Genomic DNA, 22,611 nt, shown 5'->3' on the forward strand with positions numbered 1-22,611 from the left:
TTGGCTGTGAGTTTTTAGCAGACTACACAGGTTTCCTCGAGTTGCACGGTTGCATGTACATTTGGGGGAGTGTGTGTGTTGAACAGCACACACCTCGTCTTTGACATTCCAGACAAAGCCTCAGTTACAACCTTCACAGACTGTGCAGGGAAATCTCCTCTCTACCACTAGAATACCAACACCCTTCCACATTGACATTTAATTGCCACCCTCTTTCACTAAACAAGGGGCGTGATTGAGCTTAGAGGAAGTTCTGTAATACTGATTGCAAAACATACTCGTTAAAGAACTCAAAGTCCTCCCTTGAAACCTGCAAGGTGGGAAAAAAAATTAACAAAAGGGAGTTCGCCATCACTGCCGTTTCTCTTCCAAAGTGTTTCTAATTGTGTGTTAACAAGGAAGTAATCTAAACGTGGGCTCATCGGGGAAGCTTACAAATACAGGGATCTGATGTGATTCAGGGCTAGAGTAATTAGTTTTTTAGGCTTGCGATACATGTGCATGTCAAAACAATGAAGAAGAATGTACAATTTACAACAGACACCTTCTGCTAATCAAGATTTAAGAGATAGTCACACTGAACCGACTCAAAACACCTTAGTTGTATGAAATCACTTGACAGTATTACACTACTTAGTTGCACCACACTTATAGGTGTGACAAATTGTGCTTATTTGCTGGGACTTGCCATTGCTAAGATAACATTGCTTCACTTATTATCCTGGGTTTTTCTGTATTCAAAACATCAAAACAACTGAGCACGTTAAAGCGAACAGACAATCAACTGTTACTTTTATTTTCTTGCAGGTTTAAATCCTGTTTGTTTCTTTGTCTATACGTACTTCTGTTTTCTTGTTCTGAGGTTCCACGCAGGTCAACAGTTTATGAAGTGACCTGTCCAGCTTTTCTTGACTTTCATGGTGCTGGTGATGTCATGTTCAACATCACTGGGCTAAACCAAGCAGGTGAGTTTTCTTTCTGGAAATGTCCTCTCTTTTTTGTTTTTATGGATTTTGAAATAATTTTATGTAAGTGTTTGTCTTTATAAGGAGCCTTTTAACTATATAAAAGAACTAGTGATGCATTGGTAAGTTTTACTGGCTTGAGCCAATAATTGGGTGTGAATTGGGTGAACTGGGTGTGAATTGACAGCCCTATAGTCAGTCAGAGGTTGCTTCAGGTAAAGAACCACTGGTAGCCAGGACAGGCTCCAGTCCACCCAATCACCCTGGATTTGTAAAGTGGAAGAAAGTGGATGGATGCATTATTGTAAGCAGGACTTATGTGCTGTAGTTGGTTAAAAGTGAAACTAAGATTAATTGCTGTATATGGGGATTAACTAACTATCTAAACAGAAAAAACTTTGACTTTGTCCTAGTAAAGTCCATCCATTATTGGAGGCATGGCAAGCGATTTAAACTCTCATGAGATGAACAGAGGCTGTTAAACAATAGGTGACTATGCTGTCGCAGTGTGGGAACACATTATGACAATCGTGTACTTACAGATGGCAACTCGAACTGTTTGATGGCCTGGGAAACAATTAAGCTGCACAATCACAATTGAATTTAAAAGCTACTACAGCTAATGGGGTGGTGTCTTGCTGACAGAATGGTATTTAACACTCATCAAAAGAGAGCAGTTGAAGAAATTAGACTCTGCAAAGCATTAAGAAGACTTTCTGGGCTGATTTGACATCATTATTTGTATTATACGATTGAAAGTTTGTATATTTGTGTTAGAGAAAGATAGAGGAGGTGAGGGTGGAGAGCTTATGTGTATTTTAATAGATAAAAGTTGTCAGCATTTGCTAAATGGTGTGTTAAAACTACAAAATGTAATGCAAGAGAAATCTAAAGAAGAAAAATGTCTTTTTTTTAAAAAAAACAAACAAAACAAAAAAAAACTATTGCTGTGATTTATCTAATCAGAACAACTGAGTCCCTTGCAAATCTTTTGTGCACACTTGGCATGCATGGCTCTGTCTCCAACTACTATATGACTTATCCCACTGTGATGCACTGTCTTCTAAGCCCTGCTTGCTCCTCACCTCCATAAATTATTCATTTAGCACAGCATGAAAAACGCATGTCAATTAGCCAGGTTTATTTTTTTTTCCTCCAATGAAAAACAGCGGGTTTCTCCTCATGCCAGCTAGAAGAATTATGTAGTGAAACAGTGCATTATTTATCATTTTTGGACATGACTGCTCAGGCTACATACCCTCATTCTTCTTTAAAAGAAAGGAACAAAGTCTGACAATGTCAGTTATTCTGTTTGATTTGAGCAGACATATATCTATATGTTTGCAGATAGATACAGTAGATGGACAGATAGATGGATTTTTTTCTTAAGTTGGAGTAGTTTTTAATTTTGCCTGTTGTATTAATGCTGTGATTGATTGAAATCAATGCTGGCTGATGAACGCTATGACTGAAGATCTTTGATGAACTTCCTCATTTCGTCCTTGTCCGCCTAAGCATGCGGTAAAACTGAGAATACATCACAGGATCCTTTTAGTCAATGTAGAAATGTGTATATAGTACCAAAAATCCACTATATGGAGGAGTACACCCAAAATACTTGTCAGTTTATCCCCATCCTAGCTGAAACTATATCTGTACACAGTGAGATATTTAAATAAGCCATAGAGCCCTATGCACAACTGCTAAGCAGTAATATTTAGTTGCCAAAATCTAAAAATGTTTTAATTTCAATATGTTCATGTATGTTTACATAATTTGCATTTTTATGCTTTGATTCAGGTTATAATAACCTGAAGATCCAACAAAATACAATGCTATTTCATCTTTAATTAAATCATCAATTAATATCAGCTGCAATTTTACCTGCAGGTCAACTTACTATTTAAATTACACATAGCAGAATTTCCCCAAAATATTAAACCTTTCATTTGAAACAGATATAAATGATTAAAGAATTTAAAAACATTATTCAAGCATTGGAACAATGGCATGCTCAACAGTGTGATCTAGCAAACTTTCATGAGTTTAAATTTAAATTAAACCTCATTATTTATAATATTTAAATACTAAATTAGCTATGTAAAATATGCCTAGTTTAATATGTATTAATATGTGGTATGTCTAACACCATTCCCAGGTAATTAGAAAAATAGAAGTTTCAAAATCTGGCTGGAAAATATTTTCTCTCAGTTTGTAAAGTGGAAAAATACAACCTTCATGACGCTTAAATCTAAGTTTTAACCTTCCAAAGAACATTTTTGTTTATGGTCTTCATTTGCTGTCTTTTCTTTCATTTTGTGCACTCAAGGAAGCACTTGGCCACATATAGAAACGAACACCTTGATACGCTCGTGGATGATTCAGAGTCAGCAGACCCAACACAAAACAACCATGTTTCAAATAACAGAGTGAGGTTAAATTTAGCAACACTATATTTTAATCAAAGCAGGATTTGGTGAAATACTCCTGAAGACACAGGGGTCTGTGTGGAAGTTATTGTCAGCAATGAGCACCACGCGCAGTCCTGTTGCTTAGATACTGTACCTGCAGTGATTCATGACTCTGATGGCTCTGGGCTGCTAAGGTAGTATTAGCTCAGCTGAATCAGAATTGAGATTTTGCTTATAAAGACAGAGGTATTTTTTTTATGTGAGACCCAAGTGTCGTTGGGTTTTTGTTTTTGCTGTTTTTACCCCCGAGAGTCAAAAACATATTCTCCCCATTTCACCTTTTCTCTCCCACACCAAAGCAAATAAAAGTAAAACTATAGCCCTGACATTGCACTAAACCAAATGTTCAGCATAGGGTGACACTATAAAGCATATGTTAAACCCCAGATGTGCTTCTCCATCAGCAGTAAAAAAACAAACAAAAACAAATAAATGCTTTTTTCCCCCTCTCTTCTAATGGACAAATTTGGTTGTGCATTTTTCCCATACTCTCTCCACTGACTGCCAGCTATGGGACATTTTACAACTGCACTATAAACAAACACAATATGCCCCAGGCTGCATTTATGAATACAATTCTTAAAGTGTTTGCTTATTTGTGGATATTACAGTGCTGTAGGCAGATGAACAGAATGGTACTTAAAGAAAAATGGTGAGGTATTTTAGTCACCTGTAGAAGCAGAGGCACAGGAGAAAAAAAAAAAAAAACAGTGTGGGTCAAACTGCAGGAGGAAGAATATGTAGCAGATCAATATTAGCACTCTTTAGAGAGTTTAGTCTAGAGACGAAATCTGTAGCAGTTAACCTCTTAAGCCCCAAGCCTAACTGATCTCCTGCCTTTTGCCCCCGTATCAGGGGGCGTTGGGGTTTAAGAGATTAAGCTATAGGGGTACAAAATAAAAAAATAAAAAACTGCATAGTCCAAGTGTGTAGGCCCTATAATAGCATTATTGTGTGAGTCTTTTGGACTTGATGTGCAGGTTACCTCTTTGTTCAGCTGTGCTCTTGTGTGGAAGAAAACCTGGAGGGTCTCAATAGGTGGTAAATGCAGGTGTGGCAGCTATTCATACATTTACAAATACATTAGTCTATATTTGCAATATTTTCTCTCCTGCGAAAGTGGAGGAAAAAAGTTTGGAGGTGTTTATTATAATTGTTATACCTTGTGGCCCTTAAGGAGAACACACACACACACACGGTACAAATGCAGTTCTCATCCACCTTCATGTACCCGTCAGTGATTTTTCCCCACCAGTCTCAAGGGGTAATAATGAGCACATTATGGCTTGGCACTGCACAATGAACAACACGGCACAAGAAAACCCATTTAGGAAAGTTGACACTAAAGAAAGATTTATACTTTTTTAAATTGCGTTTTATTTTTACAAGAGAAAAGACCATAACAAAGCTCCTTCCCTGAGCTTTTCTGCGGGGATGATGAACTGCACTAAACCTTTTGTTGTTCCTTACTTCACTGAAATAGTTACACTCCGACTCACAGCTGTGATCAAAAGTTTGCATACACTCCTCATGGCATGAATGCCATGATAATTTAGGGGTTTTAATAATTTGTTTATTATTTATCACTTATAACTATTCTTATTCCAGGGTGCAATGACTTTTTCAGCATACATCTTTAATGACAAGAATTGCATTTTCTTCTCATTTAAAATTGCACATCGAGTCAAAATTACACATAAAAGGTTCAATTATATGCATACACCCCCACTAATATTTGGTTAAATGTTTAACAACTTCCATCTTGACCAAATGTTTTGGTAGCCATCACGTTTTTGGCATAAGTCCTGTTGGAACACCCAATTATGTCCAAGTTTCAACCATCTAGCTGTTGACATGAGGTGAAGTTGAAGAATTTCGAGGTACTACTACTTTTTGATTATCCCATCCACTTTGTGCAATATTATCAGTCAACAGGTGGAAAAACAATGCAGAGTACAATGAATCCATGGCTATGTTGTACAGTGTTTTTAGGTTTGAAAGTCTCACCTTTACTCCTTCAAACACACTTTGTGGGCAAATACCTCAATCTTTCTATTATCCGACAGCAAAACTTTTCTTTTCAGAAGACATTTAGCTTGTCTGTGTGGACAGCTGTAAATTTCCGTTGAGCTTGTGTATTTATTCTGGAGCAGGGGCGTCTTTCTTGATTGGATGGATTGAGAGGATGCCAACGTATTGTAAAACTCATTTTATTGTAGTCATCTTTCCTAACCAACTTATTCTCATCTGAGGGTGACAGAGAGGGGGAGAAATGCAGCAAACTTGTACATGACATTCTGACATTAAAAGTCATCTTAATTGTCCATGTAAGAACTGTATTAACACATAATAGTATTAAACAAATTTAACATGTAGTGTACAGTGCCACAGATATCAAGCCTTGTTATAAAGTTGGGATTTTTGCTTTTACGTCATACACATTTGCAGTAAATATGACTTAGATGATCTGATCACAAGCTAACAACTGGCCTTAGAATTAACTGTCGCCATTATTAGTCTTTCTCAATTTGACGTTTTAGTGCCAAATTAATTTGTGTGTGTCTGTGTCCGACGGGGCTCTTAAAAGCATCTACACTGATGTTAGAGTGACAGTCATTTTAATGCACGACCATCACAAGCGCACTGAAAAACACCAACACAAAGAGCATCCATTATGTGAAATAAGTCTTTATTGTGTTTCACTGATTGTTAAAACAACTATTACCAAAAGCACGTAACAAAATATGAGACTATTTCAACACAACGTCTGGTTGAATGCGTTTTCACTTTGATGCATTAAAATGCACAGCAGGTTCACATGCAGACTGAATTTGAAACATATGGCATATACAGAGATCGATCCAAATATATAAACAGGGAGGTTGCCATCTTCTTCAAACTTCAAAGTTTGTGTTCCAGACCGATGCCCTTGAAAATAACAGTGATTTCTTACCAAAATGGGGGAAAGTCTATTATTTCAGTTTGTTTATCTACACTTATGTTGAAAGTTATGGATATAGTACATGCTTTACATACAGTACATCTTTAGCACCATCCAAACTACAATAAAATGCCTCAACAAGAGCAAATTAGTAAAGTCTTTTGGCCAAGCCAGTAGCATTAAAATTTACTGAGGGGAGCTGAGAAATTGAAAATTTTCATTTCATTACATCCAGCGAGAGCCATAAATGAAACAACAAAAGAACATAAACTCTCCTTAGGGATTTACATAATTGAAAATCCAGTGTAATTACCTTCGCTGGTACCCCTTTATAAGTCACCCTTTAGAATTGGTTTTGCGCTCCAACGAAAGGGCTTTAATTATTAGTAATTAGTTCTATAATGCTTTTTAGCTTGCTAGCTATTAATATTAACAGTTTTTGAATTGCCAGGTTATGAAGAAACTCGATGGCTGATGTTTATCCTAATTCAGTACAACACTCATCTCTTTCCTAGTTCGGGACATTTATTCTAATGACCCGTCTGACCTTTTGGGAAAGGCAGAGTTTAATTATTGTAAAAGCCCTGACTTTAGGAGAATTCTGGTTTATTTAAAATGGGCTTATTTCCCCATTAATGTGGAAAGCTTGGCTCCAAGTGTTATAAGAAAATAGTACAAAATATTGCTCTCACTTCATATTGCTGTTTGGCAACAGGACTGGAGAGGAAATTCTAACCCTGCTGGCCAGACCCTCTTTGTTGGCTTTCTTTCTGTCGGTAGTGGAAAAGACTTGTAGTGTCCAGCTGAGCTGCATAGTGGATCGCCTCAGCAAATAGCTTTACCACCTAACGCAGAAAGAAAAAAAATGAAACAGAAGTCAGTCAGTTGTCACAGTGAGTCAGATTGTAAATAAAACCACAAGTTTTAGTTGGCAGCATAGTACTGACCTGAAAATTGGTAATGAGTGGGACTCCATGGTCAATGGCCATTCTGCGGATGAGGAAGTTATCCTTCACGTGTCGAGTATTGTTATTGGGCAAGTTGACCACCAGGTCGATATGACCCTCACTGATCAATCTATAAACAAAAAAAAAAAAAAAAAAAAAAAAAAAAAACAAAAAACAAAAAACAAAAAACACAACACATGCAAAAAAAAAAATTAAAAGAAATCATTCAATTTAAACCCAAAGCACAGAGTAAACTTTGACTCAAACAAAATGTGATGGGGTGGATGCAGCTCAGGTGGTGGAGCAGACTCGACTATCTGTAGGTTTGAAGGTTTGAGCCCTGAACCTTATGTGCCAAAGTTTCCTTGGAAAATGCAGCAAATATTTCTACACCCACAACTGATGTGTGTGAGAGTGAGTGTGTCAATCTGTCAATGACTTAACTCCTTTGCATTAACTCTTAAGAAAATTAAATGTTAAGATTCTGAGCTGCTACATGTAAGAATATTATGAAATTTTTTTATAATTTAATTCAGAAAAGATTTTAACCTATTTTTATTTATGTAAAATGAAATATTTCATTCATTTTGTGTTTTAACTTTGGTTATGGATTATAGAGGACTAAAATCAATAATTAAGCTCAGATTATTAGAATATTAAATTTTAAATTTGATTAAATTACTATTCAAACATTAAGAAATGATATTTACAGTCTAGTTCAGTCTTGCACATGGAAACAGTCACTGGGAAGACAAATGAAACCTTCAACAAGGAGGATTAAGCCAGAGAAAGTCCACAGATTGGAGAGTTCACTGGAACAGGAAAGTGTTGTTGGGAAGGTGCACAAGCAACCAGTGACCAGTTGATTCAAGAACTTGGGTTTCACAACTGGTGTCAGTGTATCACAAGCCACCATGAACAGATGTTTTCAGGAAAGGAGCTACAACCGTCACATTCTTAATATTAAGCCACTCCTAAATCAGAGATGTGAGAAGCTTCTTACTTGGGGTAAAGGAAAAAAAAAAAAAAAAAAAAAAAAAAAAACTAGAGTGTTGTTCACTGGTTCAAAAATCCCCCTTTCAAATAAAAGTAAATTCTGATTTGATTTGGAAATCAAGGACCTAGAGCGTGGGGGGAGAGTACAAGAAACAAGAGTTGAAGATCATTCAAGTTTGAATTGTCCACAGTCCGATTATTTGAGGTGCCTGCAAATGGCAGGTCGTCTGCCAGGAAGTTGTAGAGCTTCCAGCTGCTGACGAGCTTTATGGAAATACCCATTTTTGTTTTCTAGCAGCCCTTAGTACCTGCCCATAGTGACAAAACATCTACCAAATGGTTTGTTATTACTGTGCTTGATTGGCAGCCAACTCGCCTGACCAGAACCGCATAGCTTTAGGCCATATACCCCACAGATTCTCTACAGTGGAAACAGATTCTTGAAAATCAGATTAGACAAGATGACTTGACTTTACATTCTAAGCAAAAAAGACAAAAAAAAAGGAATCAGTGAAGGACGAAGACAATTATACAGAGATGCAGCAAGTTGAAATGACACAGATACTTTACAACTAGGAAAAGAACAGAAAGAACAAAGAGAGCTATGAAGAATTTAAAAAAAAAATGAAATAACTAAAATCAGGTTTGACCATGTTGCTGACAATGGCATTTTCTCCTGCCTGACTGATCAGTCTGCTTCAGATAATCATTATATCAGCTCTTGATTGATAAAACCATAGTTTAACAAATATTCAAACACAAACACAAGTCCACATTGATCACACAACTGAAATACTCATAATGCAAGTAGAAAATTACAGCTAAAATTATTATCATCAGCAAAAGCTGAGTTACAAACTTGCAAACATAAAGCCCAATCATCAATGAAATCAGCTTGAAGTTGTGGGAAGATCTAAGATCTCAAAGTTGTATTTGCTGTTGTAATTGCTGACTTGTATGAAGCTGGAACAGTTGATGAAGAAAGTCTCAGTCATCAGTTTACAGGTGGATGTAAAGACAATTTAGCAGAGTCTACTCTGTGGGAATGGTCACCCAACTATAATACAATATTTTTAACAACTTAAAACAAGAATCAGAGACAAAAAGTTGGAGATGAAGAGGAATCAATACAGGAATATTTTTCAGTGATTGAGCTTTCTGTACTGTATGCAAGTTAACCATAGTGTAAAAGAGGGCTGCTGCCAAAATGAAATCATTCACCCAAAAGTCAAACACAGTGGAAAGAGGATTTGGGGTTGGTTTGCTCCTTCTAGACAGCTCAAGAGCATTTTACAGGATAATATCAGAGTGGCTTCTCCACTAGCTGAAGCTGTTGTAGAAATTGGTGATGTCGCAGAAAAGAAAAAAAAAAAGGACTTTAAACATAAAAGTAAATACACTGTGAAAAGAAAGAGACGCTGAATTTGCACATTGGCCAGACAGAACCCAGACCTTGAGACTAGAAATGTTACGGAGCTCAGGTCAGTTGTTCACTCAAGAAATCTTAACAATGTGGCCGAGATATAGGAACGCTGTAAAAAAAAAAAAAAAAAAAAAGTCTAAAATACCTTCTGAGAGCATAACAGGCCTGATGTGAAGCTACTGAAAACACTTATTTGAAGTTACTGCTGCAAAAGGATGTCCCGCCAGTTATTAAATCCAAGTGTTAGATTTTTCCTGCCAATAATCCAAATGTTGGACAAGAATGTTCAGAAAAGACAAAAAAACAAAAAACAAACAAACAAATATTATAATTATGACCAAATAAGCAAATTGTGTTTGTATACTTCCAACATAAACAAAGATCAGACCAAATTTTCTCTGTCCCCACACACACACACACAGCCCCAGTCTCTTTTTACATTTTCACCTGAAGGCCTTCGACAGACTGCATAGAAATAAGGCTGAATTCTAAATGAACGTGTGTGACAGACAGTGACAACAAAGGTTGAGTTTTTTTCCTTCTATAAAGAATTGGCCTCTATGCCACCTTGCACAGATGATGCCAAATAGTGTTGTGTACATCTGTATGTGTTTGTTAGTGTTGGTCTAGGCTTATTACATTTTTCGTACCTTCTTTTTCACTAGCTGACTTCCGAACATATGGTCCAGATGGCTTCATTGTGGCATGATCATTACCCGTTTGTGGAATCGTTACCTGAACACCGTCACAGTCACGGCTACTGTGCTACAATAATTCTCTCTATGTAGAACTTTCTTAACAGGTTGTACTACTGGCAACTGAGCAATTCAATAAAAAACAGACCAATGTTAAAACAATGTACAGCAATTCGTCGCCAGACATGTCCTGGTTAAGATACCAAGAAAGTGAAATGCTATTAAAGAATGCAATCTATAATGTTCAAAGTTTTGCAACTCTAATTAAGCTTCCACTGCAAGTTTCCCTACAATGTTTCACAGGAGTGGCCAACAGCAAAATATATCACTATCTACCTAATTTGTGCTATTTTTGATTTTCTTTGGTTGTGATAGTTTCTCTCTGTGACCAGACTTCAGTGTCAGTATTTTACAGTGTGCTGTGTGTCTGGAAAGTGGAGCAGTAGTACACGAGAAAATGATAATTCAATGACAAGTCATTAGTGTCGACCAACCAAAATCAACTTAGGAGACACGCTATAGGACCGTAACAAAGTGTCAAAAAGTGGAAGAGTAGCAGCGCCATTTATGGAAGTTGTGCAAAATATTTGTTCAATTTTTGTACTTTATTATTGCCCATAACTGCTTTAACTTTATGTTACCCTTATAAATAATTTCATCATTCTCCCTATTCAAGTCTTATACTGGTCAATGTAATGACTCTGGACTTCAGAGTCTGCTAAATCTTCTTTGATCTTTTCACATCTTACAACGATAATGAAGAGGCTTTAGATCTTAAGGCAGCATACTATGCTGATTAGACATCTTGTTTTTAATCTAATATGTTACAATTCATTTAATGCTTAAACACTTCCTCTAAAAACCACAAGCTTGGCTTCAAAGTTTAAAGGCCAAAGTTTCACATGAGCCACTTCAATAAATGTGCCAGAAGGGTTTAACATCAATTTAGTAATCTAAATGAACATTTACTCACCTCTTAATACTGGGCAAGCTGTTGTCTCCACCCATCCCAGTGGGCCAGGCTACTGGAATGGCAGGAACGTCATTGGCACACAACCAAGCGGAAGTGGCTTCAGTAGCATAGAGCTAGAAGAGCAATATAATGTAGCATTACAAACGCATACATATATAGAATGTAGAAATACTGAAGGAAAGGAGGAAAGAAATTCTTAGTTCTTTTCAGTAAATCTAAAGAGCAGGAATCAGAAGAGCTTCATTAACCGAAGATCATAAAAAGGAAGCCATTTCTGATTTTCAATGACCGAAAATCACAAAAAGGAAAATATTTCTGATTTTCAATAACACGTCTCGTCTCTTATGTTTGAAATTGCAGTCACCTTGAAGCCTTCCTCTTTCAGCTGGTTTGCTGTAGCCAAGAAACTGGGTCGGAACGAATGCTGGAAGGGAGGGAAGCAGACGGATATTTGAAAAACTAAATGACATAAGAACATCATAAACAACAAACAGAGGGAGCGCTTTCATGCAGATTTCTGTTGATCCGTAATTGCTGACAGATACTGTATGAGACAAATTCAGCACTGTATCATTGAAGGTTTGTTCTTCTTTTCTGTCTCACTTTCCCTTTCAAATCAAAATCACACTGTATTCATGATACTTCCCTACAGAAAAGCGGTTACAAAATAAGGCACAACTTGTAAAATAATTGAATTTTTAGATGCCCAATTAGGACTATATAAATATTCAACAATAATACAAATATTGTCATCCCTTTGGAATACCCACATTTCCCCCCCCAATTCATTAAACATTTACAAAGGCAATAAAGGGTTGTTCCAAATTAAGACAACATAATGACATTCTGGTTTGGTAGGTAGGTGTGTTATATCAGTCAATTTGAAGTTAAAAAAGAAAAGAAAAAAGGCAGCATTGCAATATCTAGACAACAGAAATCTAAACAACAGATTCTCTGATAAGGAATATGATAACTGAGGCAAGCTAAGGAGCAGTTTTGTTTTTTTCTTTTAAAGTGTGACAGTCTATTTACTTCCTCACTCTGGTGGGATGACTTTGCCATCTGTCTTTTGGCAACAGTCAACCAATGGAAGATTTCTCAGAGAGTACATGTGTTTGCTATGACAACAGACACTGACTGCATAATTTATCTTCAAGCTTACCAGGAACTTCAGTTGTGCTAAAAAAAAAATAAATTAAAAAAAAAATACTGAGAAACCATTGTTTTAAAAAAAGAAAAGAAAGAAAGAGACAAAACACAAAAACAACAATACATATTTCTTGAGGTATCCTTCTAGATTCAGAACCCTTGATAATGCGAATCTATAATAATCTATAAAACAAGGTATGAGCAGGACAACTACATTCGTACGGAAAATCTAAATAGACCAAACTGCTCTGATCTTAAGGATGTGATTGTAACTAGGTGTTCTTTTTCCTTCAGGTCAATGGAGGGTAGGTCATATTGTGCCAATCTTGGAACAGTCTGACACCACTGATGCTAAAAATGACTTCAAGGTTACATCTTGTAGATCTATAAAAGGAAGACACAAACCAGCCCTGAAACGAGGTATTCAGTTAAGTATTAAAAGGGTTACTCTTGTTGTCTGCAGATGCTTGTTTGATTGTAACTGTGGTAGTTAAGACTGTTCTGTCAGAGGATTATAAACATGTTCAACCATACAAGCAGTTTACATGATGTCAGTTTTGTTATGCAGTACACATTCATTCTTGTGTGTTGCTCGAGTCTGTTTTATGTAACTCATGGACATTCGGTACAGACAATGCTGTGCACTTAAAAAAAAAAAAAAAAAAAATCTATTATTTAAGCAGAAAAGAATTTCAATTATTCTGTTTTTTCCATGAAACAAGCTGACGTAAAAAAAACAATTTTGTTGGAGATCAACTTCAAATGACCCACTTAATGGATTCTACCAAGCACACAGAAGAGTTTTCAGCACTTTCAGAGTGTTTGCTCCTGATTTGCAACTGATTATGCTCACACTGGGTGCCCTTCAGCTTAGTAAACAATGCGCCTGCTGAAGTCACTGCTGTCTCATCAAAAGCATTGTGATATGGTTTGATATTTGTCATGTAACTACATTAAGCCTTATATAACACAGAAGTCTGTACTTAGATGGGCAAATCTGACATACAGCTAAAAATAAGGGCATGACAGGTTAGGAAAATAACAAACTTTACCAATAGTTATTGTTAATATAAGTAGTCTGAGTGATTAATCTAATTTTCAATAAAAACTTGTTTAAACAGCCTTAAAGAAAGAGTATCTTGAACACAACTGTTTAGTTTTTGTCTGTTAAGACAAACTAAATAAAGTAAAACAAAAAAACTTTACTTTTGTAGATCCTGCAAAAATACTGAAATGCTGAAGACATTTGATAGCTAAGCAATCCATTTCTAGACAAACAATTTGTAAAATGATCTGCCGTAACACAGAGCCGCAGACAGCGGTTATAATATTTTCAGACCTACATACATATTTCCAATACAAAACCAGATCAAAGAACTTTGTAGAGTTTGTGTAGAGTTGCAAGAAAACATTTTTGAAAACCATCGGTATTGTCAGGGTTTACGGATTAATTATTCAAAATGTTTAAGCCTTTATTGGGGAAAAACAAACAAAAAAACAAAAAACCAAAACTAGTATACCTCACAGTACATGCTGGAAAAAGTAAACGCCTCAATTGAGCAACCTGTGGAACATCCATTAGCAGGAATGACCTCAGACATTTTCTGTATCTGCTAAAGAATCTTGTACCGTATCTCATGCAAACGTCTAACATTTCTGCATCGTCTTAGTTGAAGATCTTTCTTCTAGTGGTAATTGGTGTGTGCTTTTGGAGTGCCTTTGTTTATCATTTCACTCAACATTTCGTAAGATTGGTCCTTTTTTTCTGTAATTTCTTGATACAATTTGGAATTCAGGGTGTACACGCTGGTAGTAAAGTTTTCAAGCCTAATGTAGCAAAGCATCACTGTGGTTAGAAAAAGGCTTTGATGGTGCTGTGCATTGCCTTTTCTCCCTTTGTGGATTTTTTCCATTAAGTTAACTTACGTCTGCTTTGTGCATTTCTTATAAGTATCTAGTTTCTTTTCTGAACCTTAGAAGTTTCCCCTTTTTTTTAACCCAATAGGGATTTCTTTTGCGGTGTCCTTTCACCGATTAACACCATTCTTATTCAGTGTTTTTGTATATTAAAGACTGTCCACTATATGAAAAATTGGTATGCGTGCTCAGTGTGAGTACACAACCCATTTAATTCTGTATTTTGTAGATATTTTTGCACATCTTTCAGGACTGCTTATTGTGCTCTTGGTGTGGTCTTTGCAGGACAACGACTTCTAGGGAGAACAACCATCCCAAAACAACTCAGCTCTGATTTTTATCTTGGTGTGGATTCATCCAGCATCGATCACAGCATGAGAACAGCAAACCTCTGGCATTTTAGTGGATCCATTGTTCTTGTGTTACTGCACAATAGGTGATTGGCTTCAATATGGAGGATTGATAATGCTGCATGAGAAGAGCACAGTATTAAATTGTAATGAAGCACTGAACTCTCCCCATCCCCCGCCTCCTCTACTGCAGCTGGTTGGGTTTAGGAACTTTTCTGCCAAAAAACTGTGATAGGCAGAAACCAAGAGTCCAGTGTGTACACTGTCAGCAGAATATCCATTAAAAAACTTATATCAGCATCACAGAAATGAGCCTAATATGAGTACATCATTTCAGAACTCTGTGTGAAACTCAGATGTTTACCCCACCCTCCAGCAGACTTCTTCACAAAGATTGCTCAATCAAAAAGACCATTTTAAACTCCCCTACAACTAAGTTTTTTTGTTTTTTGTAGTTCCATGTGTCTGCATTCTCTGGATCCGTCAGCCAAAATTGCTGCTGTTTGTCAGCCACGTTATAGTCTGTATATGACCCCAGGCACTTGCCTTGAAGTGGACCTGTTCCCCAAGAGCACCAATTACACAGATGGTGCTGTGAGTGCTTTGTTAAAGCTGCATTAGTGAACTCGCAGTTTGGCAACTCTGGGTAGCAGCAAGACTTAATTACTAGAAATCATGTAATGCAGTGGCAGAAAACAGTCCAGCTTAACATTTTGTTCTTTTCTGTGACTGCAGATTGGAAAAACTTCTGTGTTTTGCAGCAATTTTTTCATTCTGACATAGCATTCTGATAAGTATGTAAACAGTTTTCTCCTTAACTAATGTGACTCTTATGTCAGTGGTAGTTCTTAGTCATTTATGTAAAAAAGCATCAGCTCTATAACTAAGAACTTTTATCATTTCCATATTATGTATTGCAGCCTTACTGGGTCATTCCCCAGACTGCCAGAGTTGGTCATAGTTTATAGGTCAGTGAGAGTAGTTAGACCTGCATGAACCCGATAGCCTGAAACACTTGTCTACACATTTGATGTCTTGTAGGGGAGCACCTAAAGGAAACAGAAAGAAGTAAAAGCATAATACTTGGAGCCTTACCTGAATCCCAATCAGGATGCCCTTCTGAGGCAACTTAAAGCCTGTGGACAGCATAGCTTTCAGGAAGGCCGAGTAAATGTTTGGTCCAAAACAAGCTACCTGCATCAGAACACAAAAAAGGAGAAACATGAGAATGTCTTTGAACTAATTCTACAATTGAAACACAATAATAAAGAGAGATAGAGATATCTATAGATATCTCTATATCCACACACACACATCTCTATATCCACACACACACACCTCTATATCCACACACACACACACCTCTATATCCACACACATCTCTATATCCACACACATCTCTATATCCACACACATCTCTATATCCACACACATCTCTATATCCACACACATCTCTATATCCACACACACACACACACACCATTGAGTTGTATATTTGCAAGGGACCTACTTCTCCAGTGGAAGCCATCTCACAGCGAAGTACAGGATCTGCATCTCTCAGTCGTGGCCAGGAGAACATGGGTGCCTGGTAAAAAGATCGAAAAGAGCAAGAAGTTTATTTTGACAAGACTGTGAAAAAAGAAAAGAAATGTCACCAAATGTGAGCTAATACTAAAGCTCTGTCACTTGTTTTTTTGAAGAGACTCCAGTTTACAGCTCTAACAAGCTAGAAGATTAATATTAGGTTTGTGGGATAAGTTTCCAAAAATAAATCAGTAAAATCTTTAACTGAAGTTGAAAAAATGGTTTCCAAAGAACAGAAAAAGAAAACTACAAAAAAGTGGCAGTCAATTAAGAATATTCTTTAACATTATTGGTCAGTATCATGCATTATGGTTACAGTCTACTGAAACCATTTCAGAGATTTCATGACGCTGCCACCTACAGGTGGAAGAAAGCTTGTCATTAGGAGTAACAGCTAAACCACGCAACAGCTGTTTGTTTATGGACTACAGAAAAGAAAAGGCAAATACTGATAAATAGAGTGTCAAATTAATACCAAGTAGAAACAATTCTTTCTACAGAAATGAGAAGAGGAGGCATGGTATAATACAAGAGAGAACTGCTATGACTACTGCCGTGGACAACATGAAAGAGAAAAGTAGTGATGCTTCTCAAACTGCAGACCACCACGAATAGGGTTGTGGCATTGTCTGTCCACACACACACACACACACACACACACACACACACACACACACACACACACACACACACGCAAGGGCCACTTGGGGGGCGGGGGATTCATCCTTGAAGCGAGCTATCTAATCAGTGAATGTAATGTTAGCATACTAATGTAAGAAGGGACGAAGAGAGGGGAATGCAGACAAGGGACCAGCATCTTTATCGTGCCTTTGTTCAAAGAGTCAGAGAAAGGCAGGGAAGTATGCAGAGATAAAATGGCAGAATGTAAAGAAGAAAGAAAATGAAATGGAGAGAGGGCCATGTATTGAGAATGAACAACAACGAGGGAAGTTTTAATGACGGAGACAAAAACAGATATAAATTCAGAAAGACTGACAAAGACACATTTGAAGGTTTCCGAGTAAAACGGTCCATTTGTGAGTCAAATGAAGTACCAATTTTACCTGCCACAAAACTGTAAAGACCCAAGCAACATCATCCAATTCTAAATCATTAACACTAAGAAGAAGAAATGAAAATGGAAATATAATGTAGGCGCAAACAAAAGGGGAAACACAGGGACGTGTTTAAAAAAAAAAAAAAAAAAAAAAATGCACTCACCGACATCTGTCAAGATTTAGCCGTCACGAGATACGAGAAGACAAGCCTTCATAAACAGAGTTCTTAAAAAGGCTGCCCAGTTTGGCCTATAATTGCTTGTTCTTCAAATGCAATTGAGTGTGTGGGATTGTATGATTGTTACAATATTCCAGCTTTTCCAATCTCAACATCCTACCACTCGAAACAGAGTAGAACTGTGAGTGTCCACAACATGAATCGTGTTATCTTCGGGCACCAGCTGAGCTCCAGTGGAGAAGGACATGAATCTAGCAAGACATTTTCATGTAACATTGCTGTTGTTGTTGTCTGCTTTATTAGAAAAAGCACTTGTATGAATGTCTTTATACTCACAGATAAATGGAACTCAGGAACTTGGCAGATTCAGGATTCTTGGAAGACATTTTAACAAATACGAATAGTGAAGACAGTTTTCTGAAAGTTGACGGCATCTTCATTCTAAGAAGTAAAACGACTGCCATTCTGAGTAAAGTGCTTTTTCTATTACAAACGCAATTATGTGGTAATTTTGAAGTTTTTAACTGGCTCATGCTAGTTGGTTGCATGGCTGTAAGGATTCTAGGAAACAAATAGTGCCTGGATAGTGTTCTTGGTAAAGCTGCACACTTACTGCCAACTAGGGGTAGGCCCTCTGAGGATTGTGTTATAAGTAGATAACTGGGGTGGTGTCAATACCATTAATGGGCAGTACCAAGTTACATAGCATTGGATCCTAGAGAACTTAATTGTTGCTGGTGTGAAACAAGTGTTCCTCGGTGCCATTTATCATTAGAACAGCTATAACACAGTAAAAGTTTCATCTTCATGGTGATGACCTTTATATTTTGGATATTTAATATAAATTTTGATGATACTGAGGGATTCAAATAATATAATTAAACGATTAAAAAATAAGAAAAGACTTTTTAAAACTTTGTGAAATGCAATTTAAAAAGAATGCAATTTCTGGTGAGGAATAAATTAGGACACTCCCACACGTAAAACACTTAAAATGGTTAAAATCCCACCGGTGTATCACGTCAGGTGCACATGATCAGTACGTCATTAACCAGCATTTTAAAGGAGCCTTGCCCTATTTAAACCTCAGATTTAGTTTGGTGTGCTCCTGACTGTTGAAGTGAGCGCTATGGTGAGATCTAAAGAGCTGTCTGATGCCCTCAGAAGATTGTGGCCACTTATGGGTTTGGTAAGGCATTCAAAAAGATCTCAAAAGAATTTGACATCAGCCATTCCACCATCCAAATGTTTACAAGTGTAAGACATTCAAAACAACTGCCAAGATTCCCAGGGCTGGCCGTGCGAGCATATTCATCTCCAGAGCAGAGCGCAAGATGCACAAAAATCCTAAAATGTCATCACAGGAACTGCAGCAGGCTCTGGCTACTGTCGATGTGAAAGTGCATGACTATCAGAAAGAAACTACACAAGTTTGACTTTCATGGTAGGTGTGCAAGGAGGAAACCTTTGCTCTCTAAGAGAAACATTAAGGCCAGACTGAAGTTTGCCAGAGCGAACGTAGAGAAAGACCATGACTTCTGGAATTATGTTCTTTGGACAAATGAGTCTAAAACGGAATTATTTGGACACCAGAACAGTAGACATGTTTGGTGTAAACCAAATACAGGCAAGAACCATCGCCTTAGATCGAAAAGCGTGGAAGATAATCGTTGGTCAAGCAAGAGAACCTGCGGCACCTACAGCAGCGTACTGGTTGCGCGGCAGACCACCGCCGCTGGTCGCCCGCTAAGGACAAGAAGAAGTACGGCCTTCTAAGAAAAGAACCTCATACCAGCTGTGAAGCATGGAGGTGGCAGTATCCTAGTTTGGGGATACTTTGTAGCAGCAGCACCTGCAGCCCCCCATAATAGGCTTCTCTCAATGACTATCGCCCTGTAGCCCTCACCTCAGTAGTGATGAAGTGCTTTGAACGCCTGGTCAGAGACTTCATCATTTCTTCACTACCAGACACACTGGACCCACTACAGTTCGCTTACCGTCCAAATCGTTCCACAGACGATGCCATCTCTCATCTCCTCCACACATCACTCACTCACTTGGACACTAGAAGGGGGAATTATGTTAAAATGCTCTTCATAGACTACAGCTCTGCATTTAACACCATAATTCCCTCCACACTCACCACCAAGCTGGAGCATCTGGGACTCAGCTCATCTATGTGTCAGTGGATCTCCAACTTCCTAACTGGCAGACCACAGGCAGTAAGGATGGGCGGACATGTCTCAGCCTCCACCACTCTCAGCACTGGAGCCCCCCAGGGGTGTGTTCTGAGCCCCCTGCTGTACTCTTTGTACACATATGACTGTGTGGCCACTACCAGCTCCACCACCATCATCAAGTTTGCTGACGACACCGTCGTGGTGGGCCTGATCTCTGATAACAACGAGACAGCCTACCTGAAGGAGATTAGGAATCTGGAGAACTGGTGCCAGAGGAACAACCTCCTTCTAAACGTCAGTAAGACAAAGGAGCTGATAGTGGACTTCAGCACTAAGCAGGAGAGGAACTACCAGACCCCCGTCATCAACGAGTGCCCAGTGGAGAGAGTGGACAGCTTCAAATACCTCGGAGTTCACATCACGCAGGACCTGTCATGGTCCTGTCACATCAACACCGTGGTGAAAAAGGCCCGACAGCGTCTCTACCACCTCAGACGCTTGAGAGACTTCCAACTGCCCTCCAAGGTGCTCAGGAACTTTTACTCGTGCACCATAGAGAGCATCCTGGCGGGAAACATCTTAACCTGGTTCGGGAGCAGCACCATGCAGGACAGACGAGCTCTACAGAGGGTTGTGCGGTCAGCTGAGCGCACCATCCGCTCCGAGCTCCCTGACCTGCACTCAATCTACAGCAGGCGGTGCCGGACCAAGGCCAGGAAGATCGTGAAGGACCTCAGCCATCCCAACAACAGACTGTTCTCTCTGCTGAGGTCAGGAAAGCGATTCCGCTCCCTGAAGACCAACACAGAGAGACTGAGGAGGAGCTTCTTCCCGCAGGCGATACGGTCTCTCAATCACACCACCACACAGTACTGACCCACACATATGGTTCTTACACACACACTGGACTTTCTGGACATTGTTTTTGCACACATTGCTTTTTTGCACAACACTGGTCACTATATTCTTCATTTCCGGTTAATACTTGTACAGCTGCTGTTATTGTGTATATATTTATATTTAGATTTCTTCATACATTCTTATATAGTTCTATATTGTGTATTTTGTTGTACAGTTATTTTATTTTCAACTTTAATTTATATATTTTATCTTATTCTTCCCAGTTAAATTTACCCTTCATTCTAATTTGTGTTGTACAGTTATTTCATTTTTAACCTTAATTTATATTTTATTCCTTCTTAGTTAAATTTACCCTTTTTAATTTTTCATATTTATTTCCTATCTTATTCATAGCCTTTTCCTTTTTTGTTTTCTTTAGGTCACGAGCAGTTGTCCAAGCATTTCACTACATATCGTACTGTGTATGACTGTGTACGTGACAAATAAAATTTGAATTTGAATTTAATAGAATCCATCATGCATCTGACTGTGTATTGGGGGGTGCTTATAGAACATGTGAAACCATCTGTTAAAAAATTAAAGCCGAAGTGGAACTGGACACTGCAACATGACAATGACCCAAAGCATACCAGCAAATCCACCAAGGACTGGCTAAAAACTAAGTAGAGAGTCCTGGAATGGTCAAATCAAAGCCCTGATATTAATACCATTGAGATGCTGTGGGGTGACTTGAAACAGGTTGTACATGCAAGAAAACCCTCAAACATCTCACAGCAGAAAGAATTCTGCATTGAGGAGTGGGGCAAACTTTCTTCTGATCGTTGTCAAAGACTGGTAAAAAGCTACAAAAGGCGTCTCACTGAATTTATGTCAGCCAAAGGGGGCAACACTAGTTATTAGGGGGTAGGGTGTCCTAACTTTTTCCTCCATTAAAATACAAATTTTTGTTCATATCTTTTTTTTGATGTGTAAAATGTTTTTAATTATTGTTGTTTAATTGCAATTAAGTCACTTTCTTTCCCAGTAATACATGAAAACATGATTGGACATTGATATGTGAACATTTCTTTAGAAAGAGCCACTTATTTAATTGGGTGTCCTAATTTTCTCACATGACTGTATGGTGCAGGTTGGCTCTGTTATGCTGCACCTCAGTCACCTCAGTGGTAAAGCTTGCTGGAAGGTGCTCTGACTGATCATCACTACCAATAAACCCCAGTTAATATTATTCCTGTGGTTCTCCAACCAGTAGTTGATATTTATACACATGTGTGAATAAAGGCAACACAACTGTGAAAAGCTGCAGTGTCTAAAATGTTCTTTTCTTCTTTTTCATAAAATCACGCCACCAGCAGGGGAAACAGCAAAGCACACTTCTAATTTGAGAACCGTTTTTAGTTGAAAAGCTTGGAAGCATATAATTGGGCAAACTAGAAACCATTATAAGTTCTTCTTTTTTCTTTTAAAAGAACTGAAGGAAAAAAAATCTGTTTGGGCAAGATTTTTCTTACACTCACACACAGAAAAAATAAAAAACATCTGCCAAAATCAGAAGGGTAGCTGCTGTGCGTCTCAGTTGCATGCAAGACTTAAAAACAAAAAACAAAAAAGAAAACCACAAAACAAGTTTCTGCTAAGTTCAGGCTAAATTGGGTCACTCTCATGTTGAAAAAAAAAATGAGCATGTGAAAGAAGATGAAAAAGAAGAACTATTTATCCCCCCCACCCAGAAAGCTGACCAGAATTCTTAAGGAAATCAATTAAAAAAATAAAATAAAAATCTGCCCTCGCAGATCACCTTATTATTAGGTATATCTGTTCAATTGCTTGTTGACATAAATCGTTATTCATAATTATGTTACCATCTTAATGTATTTAGGCATGTAGACGTACTCAAGACGACCTGCTGAAGTTTAAGCGGAG

The 22,611-nt window shown here is 37.9% G+C and overlaps 1 protein-coding gene across 4 annotated transcripts in view; it reads right to left on the reverse strand.

Moving 5' to 3' along the window:
• Positions 1-6,117: 6,117 nt before the first annotated feature.
• Positions 6,118-22,611, reverse strand: part of cps1 (carbamoyl-phosphate synthase 1, mitochondrial) — a 62,727-nt gene continuing 46,233 nt past the window's right edge. For 3 of the 4 annotated variants that reach the window (XM_085248631.1, XM_085248629.1, XM_085248632.1), the window contains exons 33-38: positions 16,334-16,412; positions 15,923-16,017; positions 11,776-11,835; positions 11,412-11,524; positions 7,325-7,454; positions 6,118-7,222 (exon numbers count right to left, since the gene is read on the reverse strand). In XM_085248631.1, coding sequence (XP_085104757.1) covers positions 7,109-7,222; positions 7,325-7,454; positions 11,412-11,524; positions 11,776-11,835; positions 15,923-16,017; positions 16,334-16,412 — 591 coding nt within the window. In that variant the 3' untranslated portion in view covers positions 6,118-7,108. The remainder of the gene's footprint in view (positions 7,223-7,324; positions 7,455-11,411; positions 11,525-11,775; positions 11,836-15,922; positions 16,018-16,333; positions 16,413-22,611) is intronic. The other variant, XM_085248630.1, reaches the window with a different exon arrangement.

The sequence above is a fragment of the Mchenga conophoros genome, linkage group LG16 (assembly GCF_057382185.1).
Source record: "Mchenga conophoros isolate Kocher_MC1m ecotype Shallow Benthic linkage group LG16, M_conophoros_male_GT1.1, whole genome shotgun sequence".
NCBI classification, from domain to species: domain Eukaryota; kingdom Metazoa; phylum Chordata; class Actinopteri; order Cichliformes; family Cichlidae; genus Mchenga; species Mchenga conophoros.